This window comes from Aegilops tauschii, chromosome 5 (genome assembly GCF_002575655.3).
Source record: "Aegilops tauschii subsp. strangulata cultivar AL8/78 chromosome 5, Aet v6.0, whole genome shotgun sequence".
Classification (NCBI taxonomy): Eukaryota; Viridiplantae; Streptophyta; class Magnoliopsida; order Poales; family Poaceae; genus Aegilops; species Aegilops tauschii.
This window is the reverse complement of record NC_053039.3, coordinates 494,724,208-494,748,198: the sequence shown is the minus strand read 5'-3', so window position 1 is coordinate 494,748,198 and position 23,991 is coordinate 494,724,208. Positions and strand designations below refer to the sequence as shown.

Here is a 23,991-nt window from a genome sequence, read left to right as displayed (position 1 = left end):
TCATAGCAATATTTAAGTATGGCAAAATTTTCAGATTTGTAAAGAGTAGCATCATACGTTTCAATCAAAGAAGCAATTTCGTAAGCACCCTTACAAGCAACAAATTCTTCAATTTGTTGAAAATCATAGTAATTATAAACACCCTTAGCATACGAAGATACGATTCCATTATCAATAAACTCACATTGGTAGGGAAGGTGTTTCTTAGGGTTTTCAGAACAACAAGAAAATCAAATATTTCACATAAATTCCAAGCATAGCATTGCAAACGATGAATTTGACCCAGTAAAAGTTTCCCTTTTTCAGATATACGGTGTCGCACATAACAAGCATGCTCATCTAAAGATTTGCCCTCAAGTAAGCTAGTTGGGGTTTTAGCACGAGCACATAGGGATCGAAGATGATCCAAGTAATAAGCTTCAGGAGTGTGATAGATTTTGAGTGGTTCTTCAATCATTGGTTCAGTAGGTACAACTAATTTTTTTGGTATTTTACGTTTCCTACCCATAACTAAAGATAGAAAACAACTAAGAACAGCAAATAAAAATTACTTAGTGATAAAGCAAACAAGCACACACGAGAATATTCACCCCATTCTATTGCTCCCCGGCAACGGCGCCAGAAAAAGGTCTTGATAACCCACAAGTATAGGGGATCAATTGTAGCCTCTTTCGATAAGTAAGAGTGTCGAACCCAACGAGGAGCTAAAGGTAGAACAAATATTCCCTCAAGTTCTATCGACCACCGATACAACTCTACGCACACTTAATGTTCGCTTTACCTAGAACAAGTATGAAACTAGAACTACTTTGTAGGTGTTTTTGGATAGTTTTGCAAGAATATAAAGAGCACGTAAATAAAAAGTAGGGGCTGTTTAGATAAAGACACAACTAAATTAGTTTTAGTAAAGAGCTTGTTGTCACGAGAAAGTTATTTGTCCCTAGGCAATCGATAACTAGACCGGTAATCATTATTGCAATTTTATTTGAGGGAGAGGCATAAGCTAACATACTTTCTCTACTTGGATCATATGCACTTATGATTGGAACTCTAGCAAGCATCCGCAATTACTAAAGATCATTAAGGTAAAACCCAACCATAGCATTAAAGCATCAAGTCCCCTTTATCCCATACGAAAACAACCTACTTACTCGGGTCTGTGCTTCTGTCACTCACGCCACCCACCATAAGCAAATCATGAACATATTGCAAACCCTACAGCGGGAATCCCTCACGCTTGCGCGACACGGAGAGCACCATAGGACAACACCAATAATAAAACATGCAACTCAAACCAATCTTGATCATCAAATAACCCATAGGACAAAACAGATTTACGCAAACATCATAGGATAGCCATACATCATTGGGAAATAATATATAGCGTTCAGCACCATGTTTAAGTAGAGATTACAGCGGGTAAGAGAGAGGTTACACCGCTGCATAGAGGGGGGAAGGGTTGGTGATGATGGCGGTGAAGTTGTTGGTGAAGATTGCGGTGATGATGATGGCCACGGCAGCGTTCCGGCGCCACCGGAAGAGAAGGGGAGAGGGGGCCCCTTCGTCTTCTTCTTCCTTGACATCCTCCCTAGATGGGAGAAGGGTTTCCCCTCTGGTCCTTGGCCTCCATGGCATGGGAGGGGCGAGAGCCCCTCCGAGATTGGATTTGTCTCTCTGTTTCTCTCAGTTTCTGCGTTCTGATCTGCTGCCCTTTCACCGTTTTGTATATATATGGAGATCCGTAACTCCGATTGGGCTGAAATCTTCGCCGTGATTTTTCCTAAAAATTAGCTTTCTTGCGGCCGAAGAAGGGCATCAACCGCCTTACGGGGAGTCCATGAGGGTCAGGGGCGCGCCCAGGGGGGTGGGGCGTGCCCCCCTGCCTCGTGCCTCCCTCGGGCACCGTCTCGCATGGATTTTTCTTCCCATATTCTCCGAATATTCCTAAAATAATCTCCGTCCGTTTTTATCCTGTTTGGACTCCGTTTGATATGGATATTCTGCGAAACAAAAACATGCAACAAACAGGAACTGACACTGGGCACTGGATCAATATGTTAGTCTCAAAAATACTATAAAAACTTGCCAAAAAGTATATGAAAGTTGTAGAATATTGGCATGGAACAATCAAAAATTATAGATACGACGGAGACGTATCAGGGCCCCACGAGGGTGGAGGGCGCGCCTGGGGGGGGGGGGGGGGTAGGCGCGCCCCCCTGCCTCGTGCTCTCCTCGTTGATTGTTTTACGTAGACTCCAAGTCCTCTGGATCACGTTTGTTCCGAAAATCACGTTCCCGAAGGTTTCATTCCGTTTGGACTCCGTTTGATATTCCTTTTCTACGAAACACTGAAATAGGCAAAAAACTGCAATTTGGGTTGGGGCTCCGGTTAATAGGTTAGTCCCAAAAATAATATAAAAGTGTATAATAAAGCCCATTAAACATCCAAAACAGAATATAATATAGCATGGAACAATAAAAAATTATAGATACGTTGGAGACGTATCATACTCCCACCGCGCCCTGGCCTCCTACTCTCATTCAACTGCTCGTCGCTGGCGAGCAACCAAAGAATTCCACTACCGCCGCCGCCGTCGCCTACCTAGGTTTAGGGATTTGGTTTCTGTTTTTCAAATCAGGCGGATTTGGGGATCGAGTCTTATACAGATCGAGGGCTTTTTTGAGAGAATTAATTAAAGCCCAGGGGGTTTTCTGCTTAACAACCAGGCTGTGCGCCTCACCCAGCCCCTCGGTCGCCCCGAGCCACTAACATGTGGGCCGGTGACACGCTGGCGTGCCACGCGGGCGGTGCATACCCGGAATACGTCTGGAGGCACTCTATTTGAACCACGGGACAAGTTGCGGCATCACTTTTGTGTATTTTGCAAGTTTAGGCACTAAACTGACCGCACATGACAAGTTTAGGCACTCAGAGTGTATTTAACTCTTAAAACAACTTATGTATGCTTGACCGATGCGTTTTGGATACGATACAGCAGGACCCCTCGTATCCGTCCTAAAATCCGGGTGGGCTACCCTGTCATTGACCGGTCACGAAATTGCAACCCAACCGTGGCTGGCAAATCCGGCCCAAACGCCTGAACTGGCCAATGCTTACCATATCCAACCCATATGTGTAGCGGATATGAGGACGCCTGGACGCGCCTGCCACGTCGGATTCGGCCAACTGTGGTCGACCCCACATAAATTAGACCCTATCCGCATTCTGGATGAAACACTAGCAGCACTCCACTCCACTCCCCTCCCACAATACCCAAGTTCCGTCCTTCATGACAGTCACCGGAACTTACTTCGTGATGTCTGAATTCGAGGACTGGGAGCTCATCCCTTGCAGTTCCGAGGAGCATATGGGCGTCTCGCTGCTCTCTGACAATCTCGGGAGGAGTGCATCCTCATGCGGTTTCATCGATCTGGCGGGAATCCATAGCGCAAATGGCACTAGGATCCGCCGGGGCCGGTGGATCACGTCGTGTGACCGCGGCCTAGCCGGTATCGGAGACCACCACATGGCAGGGCAACCCCGTTGTGCCAGCGGAACCATTTCGGTGGCGCTTCGTCCACATGATCTGCAGCCATATTCGCGGCCATATCTGCCTCCATGGTCCGCGGCCAAAACAAGGAGGAGGTGCAGTGTGCCGGCCGCGCGAAGCTGCGGCGCGCCTTCAAGCGGAGGTGGCGGCGGCGGCAGCCCACGAGCCATAGGTGGAGGAAGCCCTCCGTGCCTGCATAGCCAAGAAGCTGCGTAGGAGGGCGGTCAAGGCGATGGCTAAAGATCAAAGCAGTGTTGTCTGTGCCATGCCCAGACTGCCCCCAAGGAGGAGAAGGACAAGCATGATGATGGATCGGACAGCTCTGGCAGCGAGCAGATTTGCCTCGATTTGAATTGCGTCTTCAACGGCTACTATCGCACGGGGGACGGCAAGCGAAAGGGAAAAGGCAACCATGGATGAACTATTTACATTATCGTATCATTCGTAGTTAATAGAGCACGTCAATTTTTGGTAGTCCAATGGCATGTGTGAACTACATATGTAAAATTTATCGTTGCATGAGACTAGTATGGATTTGATGATTTGGTTTGATGGATCCGATTATGGACGTGGACTTTGGATGCCTGCTCGGTCATCGTCCACGGATGCGCCCGGACAGATTAGGTAATTGTGGTTGGTTGCAGATGCTCTTAAGAGGTAATAATGGCGCAACCCTAGTCCTCCGACGCCCCATTCTTTCCCTCCCCACTTCTTTCCTTCCAAGCTCAACAACAGGCAGTGGTAGGCTAGCGGCTTGTCGACGAGCTCCTCCTCCTTCCCCACCGACTCACCATCGTCCTCATCACCAACTCCCCTCACCCCCAGCCCCAGCTCGTCGAGCTTGATCCTCGATGGCAGCTCAATGGTTGAGGTCGCACAACGTATTTGTACTGAACTGTTCAGCCGAGAGTCGTAGGTAAGCTCACTTAATCTTCGAAAGTCATATTCTGCTCCCGAGCTCAGATGCTCCCTCATAAACAGCAAAATCCAAAAATAGTAAAAGCAAAATCAAAAAATCTGAAATTTTTGTGTGGCAAACTTTGACAATTTTTTTGCATGCATACCAAAATTCGGCGCGAAATGACTTTTGTGGAAGTCGTGGCGAAAAAAATTAAAATCAGCGGTCCAAACTATTTTCAAAACTAGCAACTTTGGAGCATCGGTTTTTTTTCGCCACAACATCAACGAATGTCATCTTGTGCTGAAATTTTGCAAGCATACAAAACCTCTGTCAAAGTTAACCACAAATTGAATTTTTTTTAATTTTTTTCATTTTACTATTTATGAGGGAGCATTTGAGTTCGGGAGCAGATACCCCACATCCCTTACTCTTATCCTTTCTCTTGTCATGATCTCTTCTCCTCTTATCCTGCCCTGCTACTCAACCTACCAACCTGAGGGCGCCATTGTGGAGCCATGTCACAGTTTTGTTCAGATCCTCCCCTATGGATTTCAACCTACTAGAGCATTGTTTTGGCGAAATTATAAATAGGAAAAAGAAAAACGTACCACCGTATTAGCGGTTTTCCATTACGCAGGGCGATAATCTTTCTGCTGCCCTCTTGTTCTAAACTGGTTGGCCCAAAGGCCTGAAGAATCACCTAATGGCAGTGTGCAGCGAGGTGACTACGTACGTATCCATTTCGTCATGGACTCGCAAACTTGCTTGCTGCCCGATTGCCCACACACCTGCACGTGTCCATCATCTTAGAATCAGAGGCCCAGTCCCGGCCACAGCCTTTGTGCTAACCTGGCGGCGACACGATGTGGGAGAAGGAAGGAGATGCCTGCTCGCCAGTGCAGCCGGACAAAAACTGTTCGGCCGGATGAACCCTCCCGCAACGTGACAGGCCCGTGGAGAAAAGGCTACCACGATCATCCATGTGATGCACACGCCGTTATTCCACAGCACAGGTGTCGCGGCGTCACCGCCCGAAGCAGCCGACGCCGCGGATGTGGACGCAGGGCGGGGAAGCTTCGCCATCGGTCCGGGCTCCGGAGCACTCGACGAAAATCAATCGGAACGGCCCGGGCGCCCCGCTGGGACAGGTGGTCGAAGCGCTGGCGCACAACACAGCGCGCGCCCGCAGTCCAGCACCCACTAGGCCCCGTCCCGTCCCGCCCCGGCGCGATCGGCCAATCGCGGCCCGGAATTTTATCGGGGCGGGGCGAGGCGAGATCGGAATCTGAATTCCGGAGGCGGATAGCGCCACCTAGGGCCCTCCCTCCCGCTGTGCCCATCCCCCCCAGCTGTCCCCAGCCTGGACTCCAACGACGCCGCAGCCAGCGCACCGTTCCCGCTCCACCACGCCTCTTCCTCCTTCATCCGTCAAGATCGCACATGTTCTCGCTGCCATGCGGGCCCGCGCAGCGCAAGTTGCACCGCTTTCCGTGGGCGAGGGCGAGGGCGGGCTGCACCCGTGGACGATCGAGAGAAGGTACAGTGGTTCGGATTAGTTTATGGCGCTGGAGGGAAATGAATGATTAACGACGGCTTACGGATATGTGCAGGCCATCCACCGTGCGTCGCGGACAGCGCGGCACGGCACGTCGGCACGCACAGGCGCTTTTCTAATGCCAATTGCTCCGGCGCCCGTGCGTGCAGTTCATCTCCTCTCTGCCGCGCTGTGCTCTCACATGCGCGCGCGCATGCGCCGGATCGATCGGGATTAGTAAAAGGGTTTTCCGTGCGGCGATAGTACCTGGATTCCAGCCGGGCACGGCAGTGGGCGAGTGAGCTGACTGACACCCACACCCACCAGCTTTGGATGAACGGGTCGTGCGGCCCGCTTGGAGCTAGCATTGGATTCTTCTCTTGAAAACATTCGGCGTGCGGGCGCTCGTGCAAAAGCTCGCAGGCCGCACGCTGTCGCCCTGCAGCACATGACAGCGATCCGCAAGCGACGACGCCGGGTACCTGAGATCCCAACGTGAAATGCTTCCGGCGCCAGCGCAAAATACACTTCTACTGCCGCACTTCTACAGTCCACACGACGCTGGCACGGTTGCGATCCCGTTGCTCTAGTAAAATAGTGATCATTTGTATACTGATGATCCCAGGTGGAGGGGGGTGTGCCATAGCTGGCCTTGAGCTAGTGGTGGTTACTGCTTTTCCGATGCGATCATAGTCATGCTTTGACTATGTTAATTTATTAGAAAACTTGTTTAATTATTTAATTTCTGGACAATGCCTCGAGTCATTAGTCATTACAGCTATATTTGCTATGGTTGTGTTGACTAGGTATTTTGGAAGATATAAAGCTAAATTTCGATCTCGCCAAAGATTTGTGTTTTACGTACACCTATCGTAGCCATGGACCATGGTGGCGGCATGCATTTAAAGTTTGATTAAGCTCATGTTGATAGAACTTGGCAAAAAATGTTTTTAGATAATGTGGTAAGGCAAAATAATGGATAAGTATCCGGACATGATGCAAGCGTGGCATGAAAGTGATGCCATAGAAGTAGCGACATTTGTCTTGCTAGGCTGCTAGCAAAAAATGTCATGATGTGAACAATACCATGCACTCATGCACAACGTGTAGATGCACATTTTCACACTCACACAGGGGTAACAAGGCTTGAAGATTCATGTGGGTACTAGGGATGTAAGCGGGGCAGGTTGACGTACAACAACATTGATACAAAATATAGCGTTAAATTTAGACAAGTGATGAACAAATTATGAGCTAATTGATGAGTACGACACCTAGTTCAAAAGCTCTACCCACCTTAAAGCGGTTGGTCCTTAGCCCGTGGAATCACCGACGGCTGAACGTGTGAAGCTGAACACAGATGGGTCTATGTTAAATGGGGTTGTCGGCACAAGAATGATCTTGAGAGAGACGTTGGAGGTAATATTGTCTTCAGCTCATGCATGTATTTATTTGATTGCGATGATGTTCCATAGGCCGAGATTCTTGCTATACGGGCGCGGGGGGCTAATGCTTTGGCGTGCAGCGGAGCAATCTACCAATTTATATTGAATCTGACAGTATGGAAGCAGTCAAGATGGTGCAAAGTGGAGATACCAATAGATCAAAATATGTCTTTTTGATAAAGGAGATGAAAGAAAGTTTGACCGAGCGTAATTCTTGTATTACTCATGTTTGACGCACAAAAAAATATGCCAGTCATTTCCTGGCAAGTTTTGGAAGATCACAATGCCGAAGAGTTGTGTGGCTTGGGTTTGATCCAAATGAACCTCTGGACATTGTCAGTGTAATTCTTGATTGTGAGTAATGCAAATATTATCCGAAAAAAAAAGCTAGGGTTTGAACTCTTGCGACAAGGAAGTGCTATATGTATACATCTATCAATATTTTTGCACATCCTTTGCTATTTTGTAGAAATGGCCAGAGAATTTCTGAGTTATTTAACCATCGTGAGTCATGTACTTTAAAATTGGTTCGAATACAAATTCAATTATATACCCAATGTTTTCTTGATCAATTTGGCGTACCCAATGTTTTGGAGCATTAGCCATGACATTGCTATTTTCTTCTACGAATATACGAGTAAAAATGTAAAATGCATCGACAACATTGTAGAAAGACACTGTTCCTCTCAAAATACAGTACCTATGCTACCTCTGACAGTGGAACCCGAGCTAAACCAGCCACTTGCCGGCTGGCCCAGCTATTGCGTGCTTAGGCCCACTCCCAGCCGAGAAAAAGAAGGAATGAAACCAAACCAAACCAAACCAAGCGTCTGGCACAGCGCGGCATCCGCACAACCACTCTCGGACCCATCCGTCCAGGCTCCAGCTCGCCCACGCCCTTCACCCCCCACACACCACCCCGCCCCTCACCCCCACTGACACCGCGCCCCCAGCAGAGAGCGATCGCCAGCCGGGTCGACTGGTGTGGTGTACGGTTACAGCCATGGCTCAGCGGGATCCAGCCTGGCCGCGCGCCCCCCGCCCCATATACACCCGCCAATCTCTCTCCCTCCTTCCCACCTTATCTCCCGGGTCTCCAAGCCGAGCCAAACCCACGCCCTCGCCTCCTCCGCTCGCCGCGGATCCAACCCTGCCTGGCCGATCGGCGCCATGGACCCGTGCCCGTTCGTGCGGGTGCTGGTCGGCAACCTCGCCCTCAGAATGCCGGTGGCCCCGCCCGCCGCCGGCGCCGGCGCCGGCGTCCACCCCTCCACCTCGCCCTGCTACATCAAGATCCGCCTCGGCAAGATGGCCTGCCAGACCGCCGCCGCCCCGCTCGTGCTCTCCGACGCCGCCGCCGAGCAGCCCCCGTCCGGCGCCCTCGCCGCGGCCTTCCACCTCTCCAAGGCCGATTTGGAGTGGTTCGCCCGCAAGCCCTCGCTCTTCTCCCCCTCCCGCGGGGCCGCCACGCTCAAGGTGTCCGTCTACGCCGGCCGCAAGGGGACTACATGTGGCGTCAGCTCCGGGCGGCTGCTCGGGAAGGCCACCATCTCGCTGGATCTCAAGGGCGCCGAGGCCAAGCCCGCGGTGCTGCACAGCGGCTGGATTTCCGTCGGGAGGCGCGGGGCTGGCGGCAAGGGCGGCGGGTCCGCGGCCGCGGAGCTCAGCCTCACCGTCCGCGCCGAGCCCGACCCGCGGTTCGTGTTCGAGTTCGACGGCGAGCCGGAGTGCAGCCCGCAGGTGATGCAGGTCCGGGGCAGCATGAAGCAGCCCATGTTCACCTGCAAGTTCGGCTGCCGCACCAACAGCGACCTGCGGAGGTCCGTCGCGCAGACGGAGCGGGAGGCGGCCGGGAAGGAGCGCAAGGGGTGGTCCGTCACGGTGCACGACCTCTCGGGCTCCCCCGTCGCGCTCGCCTCCATGGTGACCCCGTTCGTGGCCTCGCCGGGGACGGACCGCGTGAGCCGCTCCAACCCGGGCGCGTGGCTCATCCTCCGGCCCGCGGGCGACGGCGCGTGGGAGCCGTGGGGCCGCCTCGAGTGCTGGCGGGAGCGCGGCGGGGCTGGGTCGTCCGACAGCCTCGGCTACCGCTTCGACCTCCTCGTCCCCGGCGTGGACCACGCCGTCCCCATCGCGGACTCCACCATCGCCGCGTCCAAGGGCGGCAAGTTCGCGCTCGACCTGACCGCCGCGCAGCCGCTGAGCCGGGGGAGCACCCCGGGCTGCAGCCCGCGTGGCAGCGGCGACTTCAGCCAGTGGCCTCTGGGGAACTACCGCGGCTTTGTCATGTCAGCCTCGGTGGAAGGCGAGGGTCGGTGCAGCAAGCCCACGGTGGAGGTCGGGGTGGCGCACGTCGGGTGCGCGGAGGACGCGGCGGCGTTCGTGGCCCTGGCGGCGGCCGTGGACCTGAGCATGGACGCGTGCAGGCTCTTCTCGCACAAGCTCAGGAAGGAGCTCTCGCACCTGCGGTCGGACGTCCTCCGGTGACCGCCGGCGGCCGGGCGGCAAACATCTCATTCCGATCCGACGAGCAAACTGTACAAAGTAGCCGAGAATTTAGCTGGTTCTTTAGTTGGTTGCGGCCGTAGCAGTTCGATCTTGGCGATGGGTTAGTAGTAGTTGGTTCAGATCGCCTTCTTTTTTGTGAGCGGCAGTGTGGTGTGGTTGTGATTTTTTAGTTGGCTACTCCACTTTTAGCCTCCTTTGCTAGCTGTGTTTCCCTCTATCAATGAAATGAAACCGAGAGCCTTTGTGATCTACTACTCCTCCCTCCTACTACTCCATTTCAAGTTTGACCTTTGTAGAACACAAGATGTGAAAAGATGAACTAGTAGTACTCATTTGCGATTGAGACATGCTTTTGCAAATGGTAGCAGAGGATAAACCAAAATCCAAAGCATTATTGCCATGCGACATGCTTTTGCAAATGGTAGCAGAAACGACTGTCCACAACTGTGGTTTTCAGATGAACCAAAGCATGGCCTGGCCTTTGGAACCTTGGAGGAGCAACTGGTCAAGGCAACCCTGCAAGCAAGGTTGCCCTTATTTTTTGAAGGAAAAGGACTTGTGAAGCGGAGGAACAGGGAACGCACGGCACAGCCATGAGGTGCATGAGGGGTGGGGGCATGGCAATGGCAGGTGTGGTGGGGGAGTACGGCCGGTCTCCCTGCCCTGCCCATCCGGCACGCCCACCAGTCACCCACCGGCCGCGCAGCGAGGCCAGCACCAGTAGGGTGTGCGATGGGAGTGTGGGGCTGGCTACCGGCTAGGCTGTGAGCCTAGCGTTGGAGGAGGTGTTGGGATTGGCGCCCAGCGACTTCCTTCCTTCCTCGGCTGTCGTCTGCTCTGCTCCCGCGCCTGCTGGCGATCGGGCGTGGATGGGGCCGGCCCGGTCCGCTCCTTTCGGGTAAAGAGGAGCGCCCCATGCCAGCCACCGCTGTACCTTTCTTTCGAAAAGGAGAGAGAAGCGGTTCGTTTTCGGACGTGGGTTTCGAAAAACGGACGCCCAGTTTCCCAGATGAGATGAGGTTTTGGCCTCGCATATCGGATAAGAACAAAATGTTTCGATCTTGGCTTGCAAGTGCCAAATTAACTTGAAAAAATAGACCAAAAAATTTACTGTTTTCATTTTTATGGCCTCTTTGGTTCATAAAGATTCCATAGTAATTCTTGTAGGATCACGTTTCTTAGAGCAAAATAGAACCATCGGTGCTCTTACAACAGAAATGTCTTTTGATGCTCGAGCTCCATGGAGCTCGTTTTTGTTTTTGATATTTTCTAAAACATGCCTCGATGCTTAAAAAATTCTGGGGGAAAACATCATAGTATCATGTGGATGTATGTATACGTCATGTGTGCAAGTTTTCACGGCGAACTACATTAACACGTGAGCTACACAAACAAGACAAATAGGTGTTTTCTTTTTTGAAAAGTTTTGAAACTTTAAAATGCGATTTTTGAATGTTTCAAAAAAGAGAGCATCAAAACACTGCACTTGTATTATAAGGCCTATTTAGTATATAATGTCAAACTATTTTTTTAGTTCAACCTCATGAAAAATTTCCGTTGTTTTTCTATGATAAACACGACATATGTGATACATCAGTCCTTCAGAAAAATGTATGTGTGTTTTTTCTGCTGGGCAACCAAACAATCTATTACACACTATCGTGTTTTTAATTCATGTAGTAGTATGACTCAACATCCCGTGACATTCGATTGTTATGTTTGACGTAGCCATATGCTTCAGAAATCTTCTGAACCAAAGAGGCCCTTTATGCGTCTATGTGTTTAGTTCTTTAGTATAGTGCCCGTAAATAAATTGTACAATATATGTTGTCCCCCAATCATATATACATGCTAAATTTATGTTCAACGAGTACTATAATCAACATTGTGGGCCAAAATCAACACCCTATTTCAGATCTGGCGACAAGAGTCATATCATGTACCAAAAGTAGCACGGTGTTTTTTCTCATTAATTAGGCTTCCTATGAGTGAACATATTTCCTAATTATAGCTATTGAAGTACTCGCTCCGTCTCAAAATTCTTGTCTTAGATTTGTTTAGATACGGATACTAGACAAATCCAAGACAAGAATTTTGGGACGGAGGGAGTACAAGTCAAGGCATTGCGATTTGAATGGCCTCGTTGATGCATAGCGTTTTTGAAACAAAGGCAAAATATTCGCCTCATGTCGTTAATTAAGAAAAATGTTGCCATCCCACACATCATGCCCGCTGGTTGATGCATAGTCAAAGTGAAGTAGTGAGTCGATTGTACCCTGCCTATAATTGAGCACTAACATGATGTTCAACTTATCAACGCATCGCAATGGGTATGCTTGTTCGATGTCAGCTGTTTTTCTTGTCGAATTGCTCATGAGCACGAGCATTCCCGTTTGACCAAGAGCACGCGCGCACCACCACCCACATAGATGCGCTAGCTATCAGTGTCAAAGTCGACGTGAAAATAAAAAAGTCCATGTGACATGTCGCGGTTTCTGAGCTGTTTTGCAGCTGTGAGAATGAAGAGGTGGAAATTTCAACCTCTTTCCATTATCCCAAAAAAGACGTCGCGGTTGGGCAACCTTAACCGACTGGATGCCGGCCGGCTAAATGCTGTCATCCACGCCACACGCGGCCGGCTCGCGGTGCACACCAACACCAGCCACTAGTCCATGCCGCCAGCACACGGGCATCCCTACTCCTTGCCTTGCTCCGGCCGGCGTACGTTTCCTTCCAGCATATGGTTGCCGAAATATGTATTCCTCCAGCGTCTCGGTCCAGCTAGCTGGTGCATTTGATGGACGACTCAAATCACGGAGAAAACCAAGCCCGAAATTGAACATGACGGAGGAGGGGAGGGGAGGGGAATGCTGATTGATATGATAGCTGCGGCTGCCAATATCCTGACGCCGCCGCACATTACGTGCACGTCTGTCTGTGTCACGACAGCTCACGCTTCCCTGGGATGGGATCGAGCAACAGCTAATGTATGGTCGAACTCAACGGAGAAAATCACCCCAATGTACGTAATCCCGGAACTGGCGAGGAGCGAACGGCATCCCGGGAGATCCATCTCATCTCCGGATGAAGTTCGGCGGCTGCCTTGGCGGAGCCGGGTGGTTAAATTGTGGTGACGGGCAGGCTCGCGTCGTCGATCGCCTCGCCGGCGTGCAGCGGCAAACGTGCTACAGTGGATCGATGGAGATAAGCCGTTGTTGTCGAGCCTGTCTGGCTGTTGCTCTGAGCTTCGCCAGCTTGCCAGGGGCACGTACGAAAAGGAGCGGCACTGCGCTGTGCCACTGTCGGTCGATCGACGCGCGCGCGCGCGTGTGGTCCTCGACGAGGGCCGTACGCTACGCTACGTACGTCTGTATACTGTGCGCACGCAGTACATCCACCATGCGTGTTTCTTCTGGCGCTGCGGGTTCACGTGCATGGCGTCTGCGATATGCACGTCCGGCGTGGTACCGTGGTTAAGCATGTCTGAAACGCCCGGGTTTTCGTAGGAACCAGATTTTTTTTTTTTAAAAAAAAACCCGGCTCCCTTGATGTTTTGTTGCTGATGCAGTGCTAGCTGCTGAAAAATCAAGCTGCGCAGGATGCCGTTCGGCAGCCTTCGCAGAAATGCCCACGGAGTGACAGAGACGGGATTTCCTGCCAAAGCCAAGCGGCACACCGTACGTGCGAGTGTGCGACTGTGCGGGACATCCCAGGTTGGGGTGGTACAGCGCGACCGACTACGGACCGGGTGCGTCGTTTGCGTCGACCAAGGGATGATCGGGCAGGCGCTCGCTCACGCGGTTCTCGTGTTGCGTACGGGCCAACGTCCACCGAGGCTTTGCTTGGCTGCTCTCGCATAAGGGCATGTACAATGGTGCCATATGGATTCATATGCCCCATGACAAAAAGTAATTTGAGGTATCTACATCTATTTTTCCTCCCCAATGCAAGCTGCCACTAGTGGGCCTCATTAAGAAATAGAAAATAAAGACTATTACACATGCATCTCTATTTTTCACTCCAACCTTTTCAGCTTTTGTCACCGGACCACACATTTTCTCTTCAAGCACCCGCCTCCTGAAGAGGATCCCGATTCCCTATCCGAACCTACTTTACGTCATATCCGATCCTACATGGCATGTGAGGCATTACCTTGAGGCTATGCATTGCACATGCCTAAGGGCATCTTTTTTTTTTGCGGATGCGCTTAAGGACATTCTAAACACGTTAGTTTTGGTCGACCTAGCCACTTTTAGTGGTACGTGTGATTTGGACGCTACGCTTTGGATGCGAGCTACAGCATCATCCCATGCGGAAAGCTCCGGACCTTTGCGCTTTGTGGTGTTGTAGGAGAGGATATGTATGATCAGACGTAGTACAATAGTGTTGTCTTAGAATCAGCGTTGATGTAGATATAGGTGAGAGCAAAATAAACGAGAGGTTTCTATTCTCTTACATACGTGAGGATATGTTATAAAGAAAGATAAGCAAAATTTCACCATTCTATGGATTTTCTCGTCTTAATTACACGTTTTCAGTTCAATGTTGGTAATTCATAAGCACGTAAATGTTAATTGTTAGAGATAACACTAAGAGATAACCTATCGTACGACATGTTCTTCCTTTTTGTGTTTGTAAGATGATGGGGAACTAAACTTTTTGTCTTATCAACTACTGTAGATACTCTTATGGTGTTACTATAACTTTCACGTATCTAACTGTAGATGCTCATAATACTAGGTTATGTTCAAGAGTGTTGTAAATAACTAGACAAATTAAATATACCAAGTTTGCTGGAGTAGGTCCACACCACCAATTCATACCTTGCACCACTGAGAAACAACTCAATCGGATATGCACGAGAACGTCTATTCTCCGGGTGTAGATGAGCATTCGCACTGTTATTGAATTTTGAATTATTAGATATCGGAAACATACATCATCTTTGCAGCAGATCATCCTTCACTCTAAGGCCACAGAGAGCCCATCCATAATGTATTTATTGAAAAACAGATGATTTCTCTCTTTCCATGTTTATTATATATAAATGAGACCAAACAGAACAACAGAAAGCGGTTCGAGCTTCTGATTCAACTGTCTAGCCTACTAACGAAAACCTAAAGTTTTTTTTTTGCGGCAACGAAAACCTAAAGTGAATGAAACTAAAAAAATTGCAGATAAAGTTATTACCACTACACCAAAGAGAAACCAATTACATGCTCGGTACACAGCAACAACTCTATCCAAAGCCCCGTCGTGTAGTTGTGTGATGTGCTAGGCGTTCTCCGAGTAAGGAAGAGCGGGTGGCACCATGGCGATTGTCATCAACCTGGTTGGATTGCCATTGACAACCCCATTGGAGCTCCGAGGATGCCACGCACGATGAGTGAGTCAAAGCCCTCTAGCTTTGATTTGACTCCCTCGGTACAAAGTAGTGTCTAGTCCCGAATGTCGCACAAAATCCTTCTTAAAAAATGTTTAAGAACGATCCAACGGTCAGAATTAAAAGATCATACGATCATTCCTACTATTCAAAATCCCCCAAAAGGATTGCAGATCTAGCCATGTTAACAACAGAGTGAGGTGAAAGCTGTTGGAAATATGAGCAATTTACCGAATGATTTTATTAACAGAAATACTACATAAAGCATGATCAGAATAGTAGTGATAAAACAAGCCATGCGATTTGACAAAGAGAAGGTAAACAACATATTCATATATGAACTGTAACTAAACATATCTAGAGCAGACAGTATAGCAAGTTGCATATATGAAATAGAGTCTAACATATCTAAGGCAAATACTAGAACAAGGAACTGCAGCAGGACCTCTAATAGAAAGGAGAGAACACGTACGGGACAGCAGCAGCAGAAGAAAGGAGAAGAACACGTACGGGACAGCAGCAGCAGAAGCGCTGGACTTGGGGTCGGTGTCCTCGCCTGCCATGTCGTCGAGGAGGTCGTGGACGTTAGGGAAGAAGTCGTCGTCGGGGAAGTAGTCATCGGCGAGCGGACCGTCCGTGATGAACCAGCCAGTAGTCGCACTGAGCGCGTCCCGTACATGACTCAAAAGGTGCGGTTTCAGAGGCCTACTGTCCGGACGTGCGGTGCAAGCCGCAAGCCAGGATGAGGAAGACAGCAGCAGCTCAGAGATGGAACCGATGGCGAGGGAAGGAGTAGTTCTGGTGCGTCTCTCTGGGAGGAGCGACCTCCCTTTTATAGGCGCAACAGAAGGAGGCGAGAGGGCAAAACGAAGAGACGGAGATGAAGCGAACAGCCAGCAGCCGAACGGGTCCTTTCTCGAGGAAAAGTTTCTCTCGAAAGAATTGAGTGGGAGGATGGTGGAGACTTGATAAGGTTATTGAACCGTCGCTTCAACTAGTGTGTAGCAGGGCACAGGAAGTTGTTCCTGTGGCACCTACACCAATTGAAGTGGAAGCTTATGATAGTGATCATGAAACTTCGGATCAAGTCACTACCAAACCTCGTAGGACGACGAGGATGCGCACTACTTCAGAGTAATGCGTGATCCTGTCTTGGAAGTCATGTTGCTAGACAACAATGAACCTACGAGCTATGGAGAAGCGATGGTGGGCCCATATTCCGACGAATGGCTCAAGGCCATGAAATCCGAGATAGAATCCATGTATCAGAACAAAGCATGGACTTTGGTGAACTTGCCCGATGATCGGCAAGCCATTGAGATAAATGGATCTTTAAGAAGAAGACGGACATGGACGGTAATGTTACCGTCTATGAAGCTCGACTTGTGGCAAAGAGTATTTTCACAAGTTCAAGGAGTTGACTACGATGAGTTTTTCTCATCCGTAGCGATGCTTAGGTCCGTCAGAATCATGTTAGCATTAGCTACATTTATGAAATCTGGCAGATGGATGTCAAAACAAGTTTCCTCACCAGTTTTCGTAAGGAAAGGTTGTATGTGATACAATCATAAAGGTTTTGTCGATCCTAAGGATGCTAAAAGGTATGCTAGCTCCAGCGATCCTTCCATGGATTAGAGCAAGCATCTCGGAGTCAGAATATACGCTTTGATGGAGTGATCAAAGTTTTTGGGTTTATACAAAGTTTGTTGGAAACTTGTATTTACAATAAAGTGAGTGGGAGCGCTACAACATTTCTGATAAGTATATGTGATTGACATATTGTTGATCCGAAATGATGTAAAATTTCTGGAAAGCATAAAGGGTTATTTGAAAGGAGTTTTTCAAAGGAAGACCTGGATAAAGCTGCTTACATATTGGGCATCAAGATCCATAGAGATAGATCAAGACGCCTGATGATACTTTCAAAAGACAGCACACCTTGACATGATTTTGAAAGAGTTCAAAATAGATCAGCAAAGAAGGAGTTCTTGGCTGTGTTACAAGGTGTGAGTATTGAGTAAGACTCAAGACCTGACCACAGCAGAAGATAGAGAAAGGACGAAGGTCGACCCCTATGCTTTAGACGTAGTCTCTATAGTATGCTATGCTGTGTACCGCACATGTAGTGTGCCTTGCCATGAGTTGGTCAAGAGGGTACAATGGTGATCCAGGAAAGGATCTCATGACAGCGGTCGAACTTATCCTTAGTACCTAGTGGATTAAGGAATTTTCTCGATTATGGAGGTGGAAAGGAGTTCGTCGTAAAGGGTTACGTCGATGCGAACTTTGACACAAATCCGGATGACTCTGAGTAGTAAACCGGATTCGTATAGTAGAGCAATTATTTGAGATGGCTCCAAATAGTGCGTGGTAGCATCCACAAGATGACATAGATATTCGTAAAGCACACGGTTCTGAAAGGTTCAGACCCGTTGACTAATAACCTCTCTCACAAGCATAACATGACCAAACCAGAACACATTGAGTGATAATCACACAATGATGTGAACTAGATTATTGACTCTAGTAAACTCTTTAGATGTTGGTCACATGGTGATGTGACCAGTGAGTGTTAATCACATGGTGATGTGAACTAGATTATTGACTCTAGTGCAAGTGGGAGACTGTTGGAAATATGCCCTAGAGGCAATAATAAATTGGTTATTATTATATTTCCTTATTCATGATAATCGTTTATTATCCATGCTAGAATTGTATTGATAGGAAACTCAGATACATGTGTGGATACATAGACAACACCATGTCCCTAGTAAGCCTCTAGTTGACTAGCTCGTTGATCAATAGATGGTTACGGTTTCCTGACCATGGACATTGGATGTCGTTGATAACGGGATCACATCATTAGGAGAATGATGTGATGGACAAGACCCAATCCTAAGCATAGCATAAAAGATCGTGTAGTTTCGTTTGCTAGAGCTTTTCCAATGTCAAGTATCTTTTCCTTAGACCATGAGACCGTGCAACTCCCGGATACCGTAGGAGTGCTTTGGGTGTGCCAAACGTCACAACGTAACTGGGTGACTATAAAGGTGCACTACGGGTATCTCCGAAAGTGTCTGTTGGGTTGGCACGGATCGAGACTGGGATTTGTCACTCCGTCTGACGGAGAGGTATCTCTGGGCCCACTCGGTAATGCATCATCATAATGAGCTCAATGTGACTAAGGCGTTAGTCACGGGATCATGCATTGCGGTACGAGTAAAGAGACTTGCCGGTAACGAGATTGAACAAGGTATTAGGATACCGACGATCGAATCTCGGGCAAGTAACATACCGTTTGACAAAGGGAATTGCATACGGGATTGACTGAATCCTCGACATCGTGGTTCATCCGATGAGATCATCGTGGAACATGTGGGAGCCAACATGGGTATCCAGATCCCGCTGTTGGTTATTGACCGGAGAGGCGTCTCGGTCATGTCTGCATGTCTCCCGAACCCGTAGGGTCTACACACTTAAGGTTCGGTGACGCTAGGGTTGTAGAGATATATGTATGCGGAAACCCGAAAGTTGTTCGGAGTCCCGGATGAGATCCCGGACGTCACGAGAGGTTCCGGAATGGTCCGGAGGTGAAGAATTATATATAGGAAGTCAAGTTTCGGCCACCGGGAAAGGTTCGGGGGTTACCGGTATTGTACCGGGACCACCGGAAGGGTCCCGGGGGTCCACCGGGTGGGGCCACCTATCCCGGAGGGCCCCATGGGCTGAAAGTGGAAGGGAACCAGCCCCTAGTGGGCTGGGCGCCCCCCCATGGGCCTCCCCCCATGCGCCTAGGGTTGGGAACCCTAGGGTGGGGGGGCTTCCCCCTTGCCTTGGGGGGCAAGGCAACCCCTTTCCACCCCTTGGCCGCCGCCCCCCAACCCTAGATGGGTTTTGGCCGCCCCCCCCCTCCCAAGGGGGCCTATATAAAGGGGGGGGGGGAGGGAGGGCAGCAATCTACAGCCTTGGGCGCCTCCCTCCTCCCCTGCAACACCTCTCTCTCTCTCGCAGAAGCTTGGAGAAGCCCTGCCAGAGACCCGCTACATCCACCACCACGCCGTCGTGCTGCTGGATCTCCATCAACCTCTCCTTCCCCCTTGCTGGATCAAGAAGGAGGAGAAGTCGCTGCACCGTACGTGTGTTGAACGCGGAGGTGCCGTCCGTTCGGCACTCGGTCATCGGTGATTTGGATCACGGCGAGTACGACTCCGTCATCCACGTTCATTGGAACGCTTCCGCTCGCGATCTACAAGGGTATGTAGATGCACTCCTTTCCCCTCGTTGCTAGTAGACTCCATAGATGCATCTTGGTGAGCGTAGGAAAATTTTAAATTATGCTACGATTCCCAACAATGTGATCTTAGACAAATGCCCCAAATCCACCTCCTTCAAGCCAGCGGAAGAAATAGTCAAATTCCAGGTCCATCCAACGGACCCCCAGAAGATAGCATCTATTGGGGCACAATTAGACCCAATGGTCGACGCCACGCAACGGGATTTTCTTCGTGAAAACTGGGATATATTCGCCTGGCACCCTTCTGACATGCCAGGAATCCCACGCAAGCTGGCCGAACACAGCCTCAACATATTAAAGGGATATAAACGGGCCAAACAAACACCGCGGTGCTTTTCTGAACCCAAACGCCAAGCCATGGGAGATGAGCTAGCCAAGCTAATCGAGGCCGGATTCATTAGAGAAATAAAACATCCGGACTGGCTCGCAAACCTGGTGATGGTACCAAAGAAGGATAAATCCTGGCGCCTGTGCATCGATTTTAAAGACCTCAATAAGGCCTGCCCTAAGGATCCCTTCCCCCTCCCTCACATTGATCAAATCATTGATGCTACCACAGGACACGACTCACTATGTTTCCTCGACGCATATTCCGGATACCTGATACGTCTCCAACGTATCTATAATTTATGAAGTATTCATGCTATTATATTATCTGTTTTGGATGTTTACGGGCTTTACTAAACACATATATTATTTTTGGGACTAACCTATTAACCGGAGGCCTAGCCCAAATTGCTGTTTTCTTGCCTATTTCAGTGTTTCGAAGAAAAGGAATATCAAACAGAGTCCAAACGGGATGAAACCTTCGGGAGAGTTATTTTTGGAATGGAAGCAATCCAGGAGACTTGGAGTAGACGTCAGGGAATCTTCGAGGAAGCCACGAGGCAGGGAGGCGCGCCCTACCCCCCTGGGCGCGCCCCCACCCTCATGGGCCCCTCGTGGCTCCCCTGACCGACTTCTTTCGCCTATATATGTCCATATACCCTAAAAACATCGAGGAACACAATAGATCGGGAGTTCCGCCGCCGCAAGCCTATGTAGCCATCGAAAACCAATCTAGACCCGTTTCGGCACCCTGCCGGAGGGGTGATCCATCGCCGGTGGCCATCTTCATCATCCCGGCGCTCTCCATGACGAGGAGGGAGTAGTTCACCCTCAGGGCTGAGGGTATGTACCAGTAGCTATGTGTTTGATCTCTCCCTCTCTCTCTCTCTCTCTCGTGTTCTTGATTTGACACGATCTTGATGTATCGCAAGCTTTACTATTATAGTTGGATCTTATGATGTTTCTCCCCCTCTACTCTCTTGTAATGGATTGAGTTTTCCCTTTGAAGTTATCTTATCGGATTGAGTCATTAAGGATTTGAGAACACTTGATGTATTTCTTGCATGTGCTTATCTGTGGTGACAATGGGATATTCACGTGATCCACTTGATGTATGTTTTGGTGATCAACTTGCGGGTTCTGTGACCTCGTGAACTTATGCATAGGGGTTGGCACACGTTTTCGTCTTGACTCTCCGGTAGAAACTTTGGGGCACTCTTTGAAGTTCTTTGTGTTGGTTGAATAGATGAATCTGAGATTGTGTGATGCATATCGTATAATCATACCCACGGATACTTGAGGTGATATTGGAGTATCTAGGTGACATTAGGGTTTTGGTTGATTTATGTCTTAAGGTGTTATTCTAGTAGGAACTCTAGGATAGATCGAATGGAAAGAATATCTTCGTGTTATTTTACTACGGACTCTTCAAATAGATCAATCAGAAAGGATAACTTTGAGGTGGTTTCGTACCCTACAATAATCTCTTCATTTGTTCTCCGCTATTAGTGACTTTGGAGTGACTCTTTGTTGCATGTTGAGGGATAGTTATATGATCCAATTATGTTATTATTGTTGAGAGAACTTGCACTAGTGAAAGTATGAACCCTGGGCCTTGTTTCAACGCATTGCAATACCGTTTGTGCTCACTTTTATCGCTTGCTACCTTGGTGTTTTTATATTTTCAGATTACAAAAACCTATATCTACCATCCATATTGCACTTGTATCACCATCTCTTCGCCGAACTAGTGCACCTATACAATTTACCATTGTATTGGGTGTGTTGGGGACACAAGAGACTCTTTGTTATTTGGTTGCAGGGTTGTTAGAGAGACCATCTTCATCCTACGCCTCCCATGGATTGATAAACCTTAGGTTATCCACTTGAGGGAAATTTGCTACTGTCCTACAAATCTCTGCACTTGGAGGACCAACAACGTCTACAAGAAGAAGGTTGTGTAGTAGACATCAAGATCTTTTCTGGCGCCGTTGCCAGGGAGGTGAGTGCTTGAAGGTATATCTTTAGATCTTGCAATTGAATCTTTTAGTTTCTTGTTTTATCACTAGTTTAGTTTATAAAAGAAAACTAAAAAAAAATGGAATTTAGTTTGCCTCATACGCTTCATCTTTTTAATATCTTTCGTGAGTATGATGGAAAGGAAAATTGTGCTCAAGTACTAGAAGAAGAAATCTATAAAATGTTTGGAACTAAACCTTTGTATGATGAGCATGATTGCAATGTTGTTAGTATGAATTCTTTGAATATCCATAATAATAATGATGATTGCACTAGTCATGATGACAATGTCTCTTATAAGCATGTCAACTTTTGTGGAGTGCATAGAGTTTGCAAGTACACACCAAATAGGGAAGATAGATTTTGCAAGAGGCATAAGTATTTGGAAACTAAATGGTTGCAAGAAAGGCTAGATGTTTGTGCTGAAAATTTAAAATTTCTTTGCCCTACTTGTGAACTTTGCAATGAACATAGTCATTTAAATCTCCAATGCAAATTGTTTCATGATCGAATCATGTCCAAAAATTGTGATGACTTGATTTCCCTTGCACATCATAATGAACTTAGTTTGCTTTTGGGTTATGAGGAAATGAAACGTAGAACTAAGCATATTCCAGAATATAACCTTGAGAAATTCCTCGATATTGATCTAGAAGAAATTTTTATGTATTGTGCGGTGAATTGCATTGAAAATCCTTATATTGCCAATTACATAAAGAAAAGAAAACATATAGAAGATGAAGAGAATACTAATGAAAGGGAAGAGACTTCCCAATATCCTCCTATTATTTCTTATGATGAATCAGGTAACGAGGAGGATCCTTTTATTCAACCAATCTCATTAATAAGGAGCTCCAAAAAGAGGACTGAACCCACACATAATGTGAAGAAGAAAAAGAAAAGATGGAGAGGCAAAGGTGAAAAGGTATCCCTCCCTAATGATGTTGCTCCTATTACTCATTGTGATGATGATAATTGCTATACTATTGGTGCTATCCATACTATTAATGATGAGAGTGATTATGCTTATGATATGAAAAGGCCCAAGCTTGGGGATGCTATGTTTGATGAGAATGACATGTTTGAGAATATATTTGCTGCAATTAATGTTTGTCCCAAGCTTGGGGATGCTATGTTTAATGAACATGATATGTTTAGCCTCCCAAGTTTTGATTAGAAAATTTATTATGATGATAGCATGCCTCCTATTTATGATGGTTATATTGATGAAAGTGGGTTTGGAAGAGTGTCAACTTTAGGAAGTAATGATCCCACTATTTTGGAGGGTGTTGAATCTTATTGTGACAATTATGAAAGTGGATTTGGAGAGGTCATGACTTTATTTAGTAATGATTCCACTATCTTGGAAGAGGTTTCAATCGATTATGATGAGAACAAAGTTGCTACTTATGATGATTATTGTGATGATACTTATGCTATAAAAAGTAGTGATGATTATATTTATAAAACTTGTCATGATTATGGTTACCCTTTTTCTGAACATTACTCTTTTAATGTGGAAACAATTTATAGTATTTGGGTTTCTTATGATACTCCCACTATTCCGAATGAGAAGAATTTTGCTTATGTGGAGAGTAGTACATTTTCTATGCTTGTAGATCATGAAAAGAATGCTTTAGGTGCTGGTTATATTGTTGAATTCATTCATTATGCTATTGAAAATTATTATGAGGGAGGAATATATACTTAGGAATTGCAATAATATCAAGTTTCCTCTCTATGTGCTTAAAGTTTTGAAGTTATGGTTGTTTTGCCTTCCTATGCTAGTTGATTATTGTTCCCATAAGTTGTTTGCTCACAAAATCCCTATGCATAGGAAGTGGGTTAGACTTAAATGTGCTATTCATATTCTTCATGATGCTCTCTTTATGTTTCAATTCTTATCTTTTATGTGAGCATCATTGAAATCATCATGCCTAGCTAGGGGCATTAAACGTTAGTGCTTGTTGGGAGGCAACCCAATTTTATTTTTTGTTTTGTGCTTTTGCTCCTGTTTAGTAATAAATAA

At 47.7% G+C, this 23,991-nt stretch overlaps 1 protein-coding gene across 1 annotated transcript; it reads left to right on the top strand.

Annotated features, from left to right (window-relative positions):
* The first annotated feature begins 8,271 nt into the window (after nucleotides 1-8,271).
* On the top strand, nucleotides 8,272-10,190 carry LOC109743532 (uncharacterized). Its single transcript, XM_020302634.4, has one exon. It carries the CDS (start codon nucleotides 8,602-8,604, stop codon nucleotides 9,916-9,918), a length of 1,317 nt encoding a protein of 438 aa, XP_020158223.1. The 5' UTR covers nucleotides 8,272-8,601; the 3' UTR covers nucleotides 9,919-10,190.
* The last annotated feature ends 13,801 nt before the right edge of the window (nucleotides 10,191-23,991 follow it).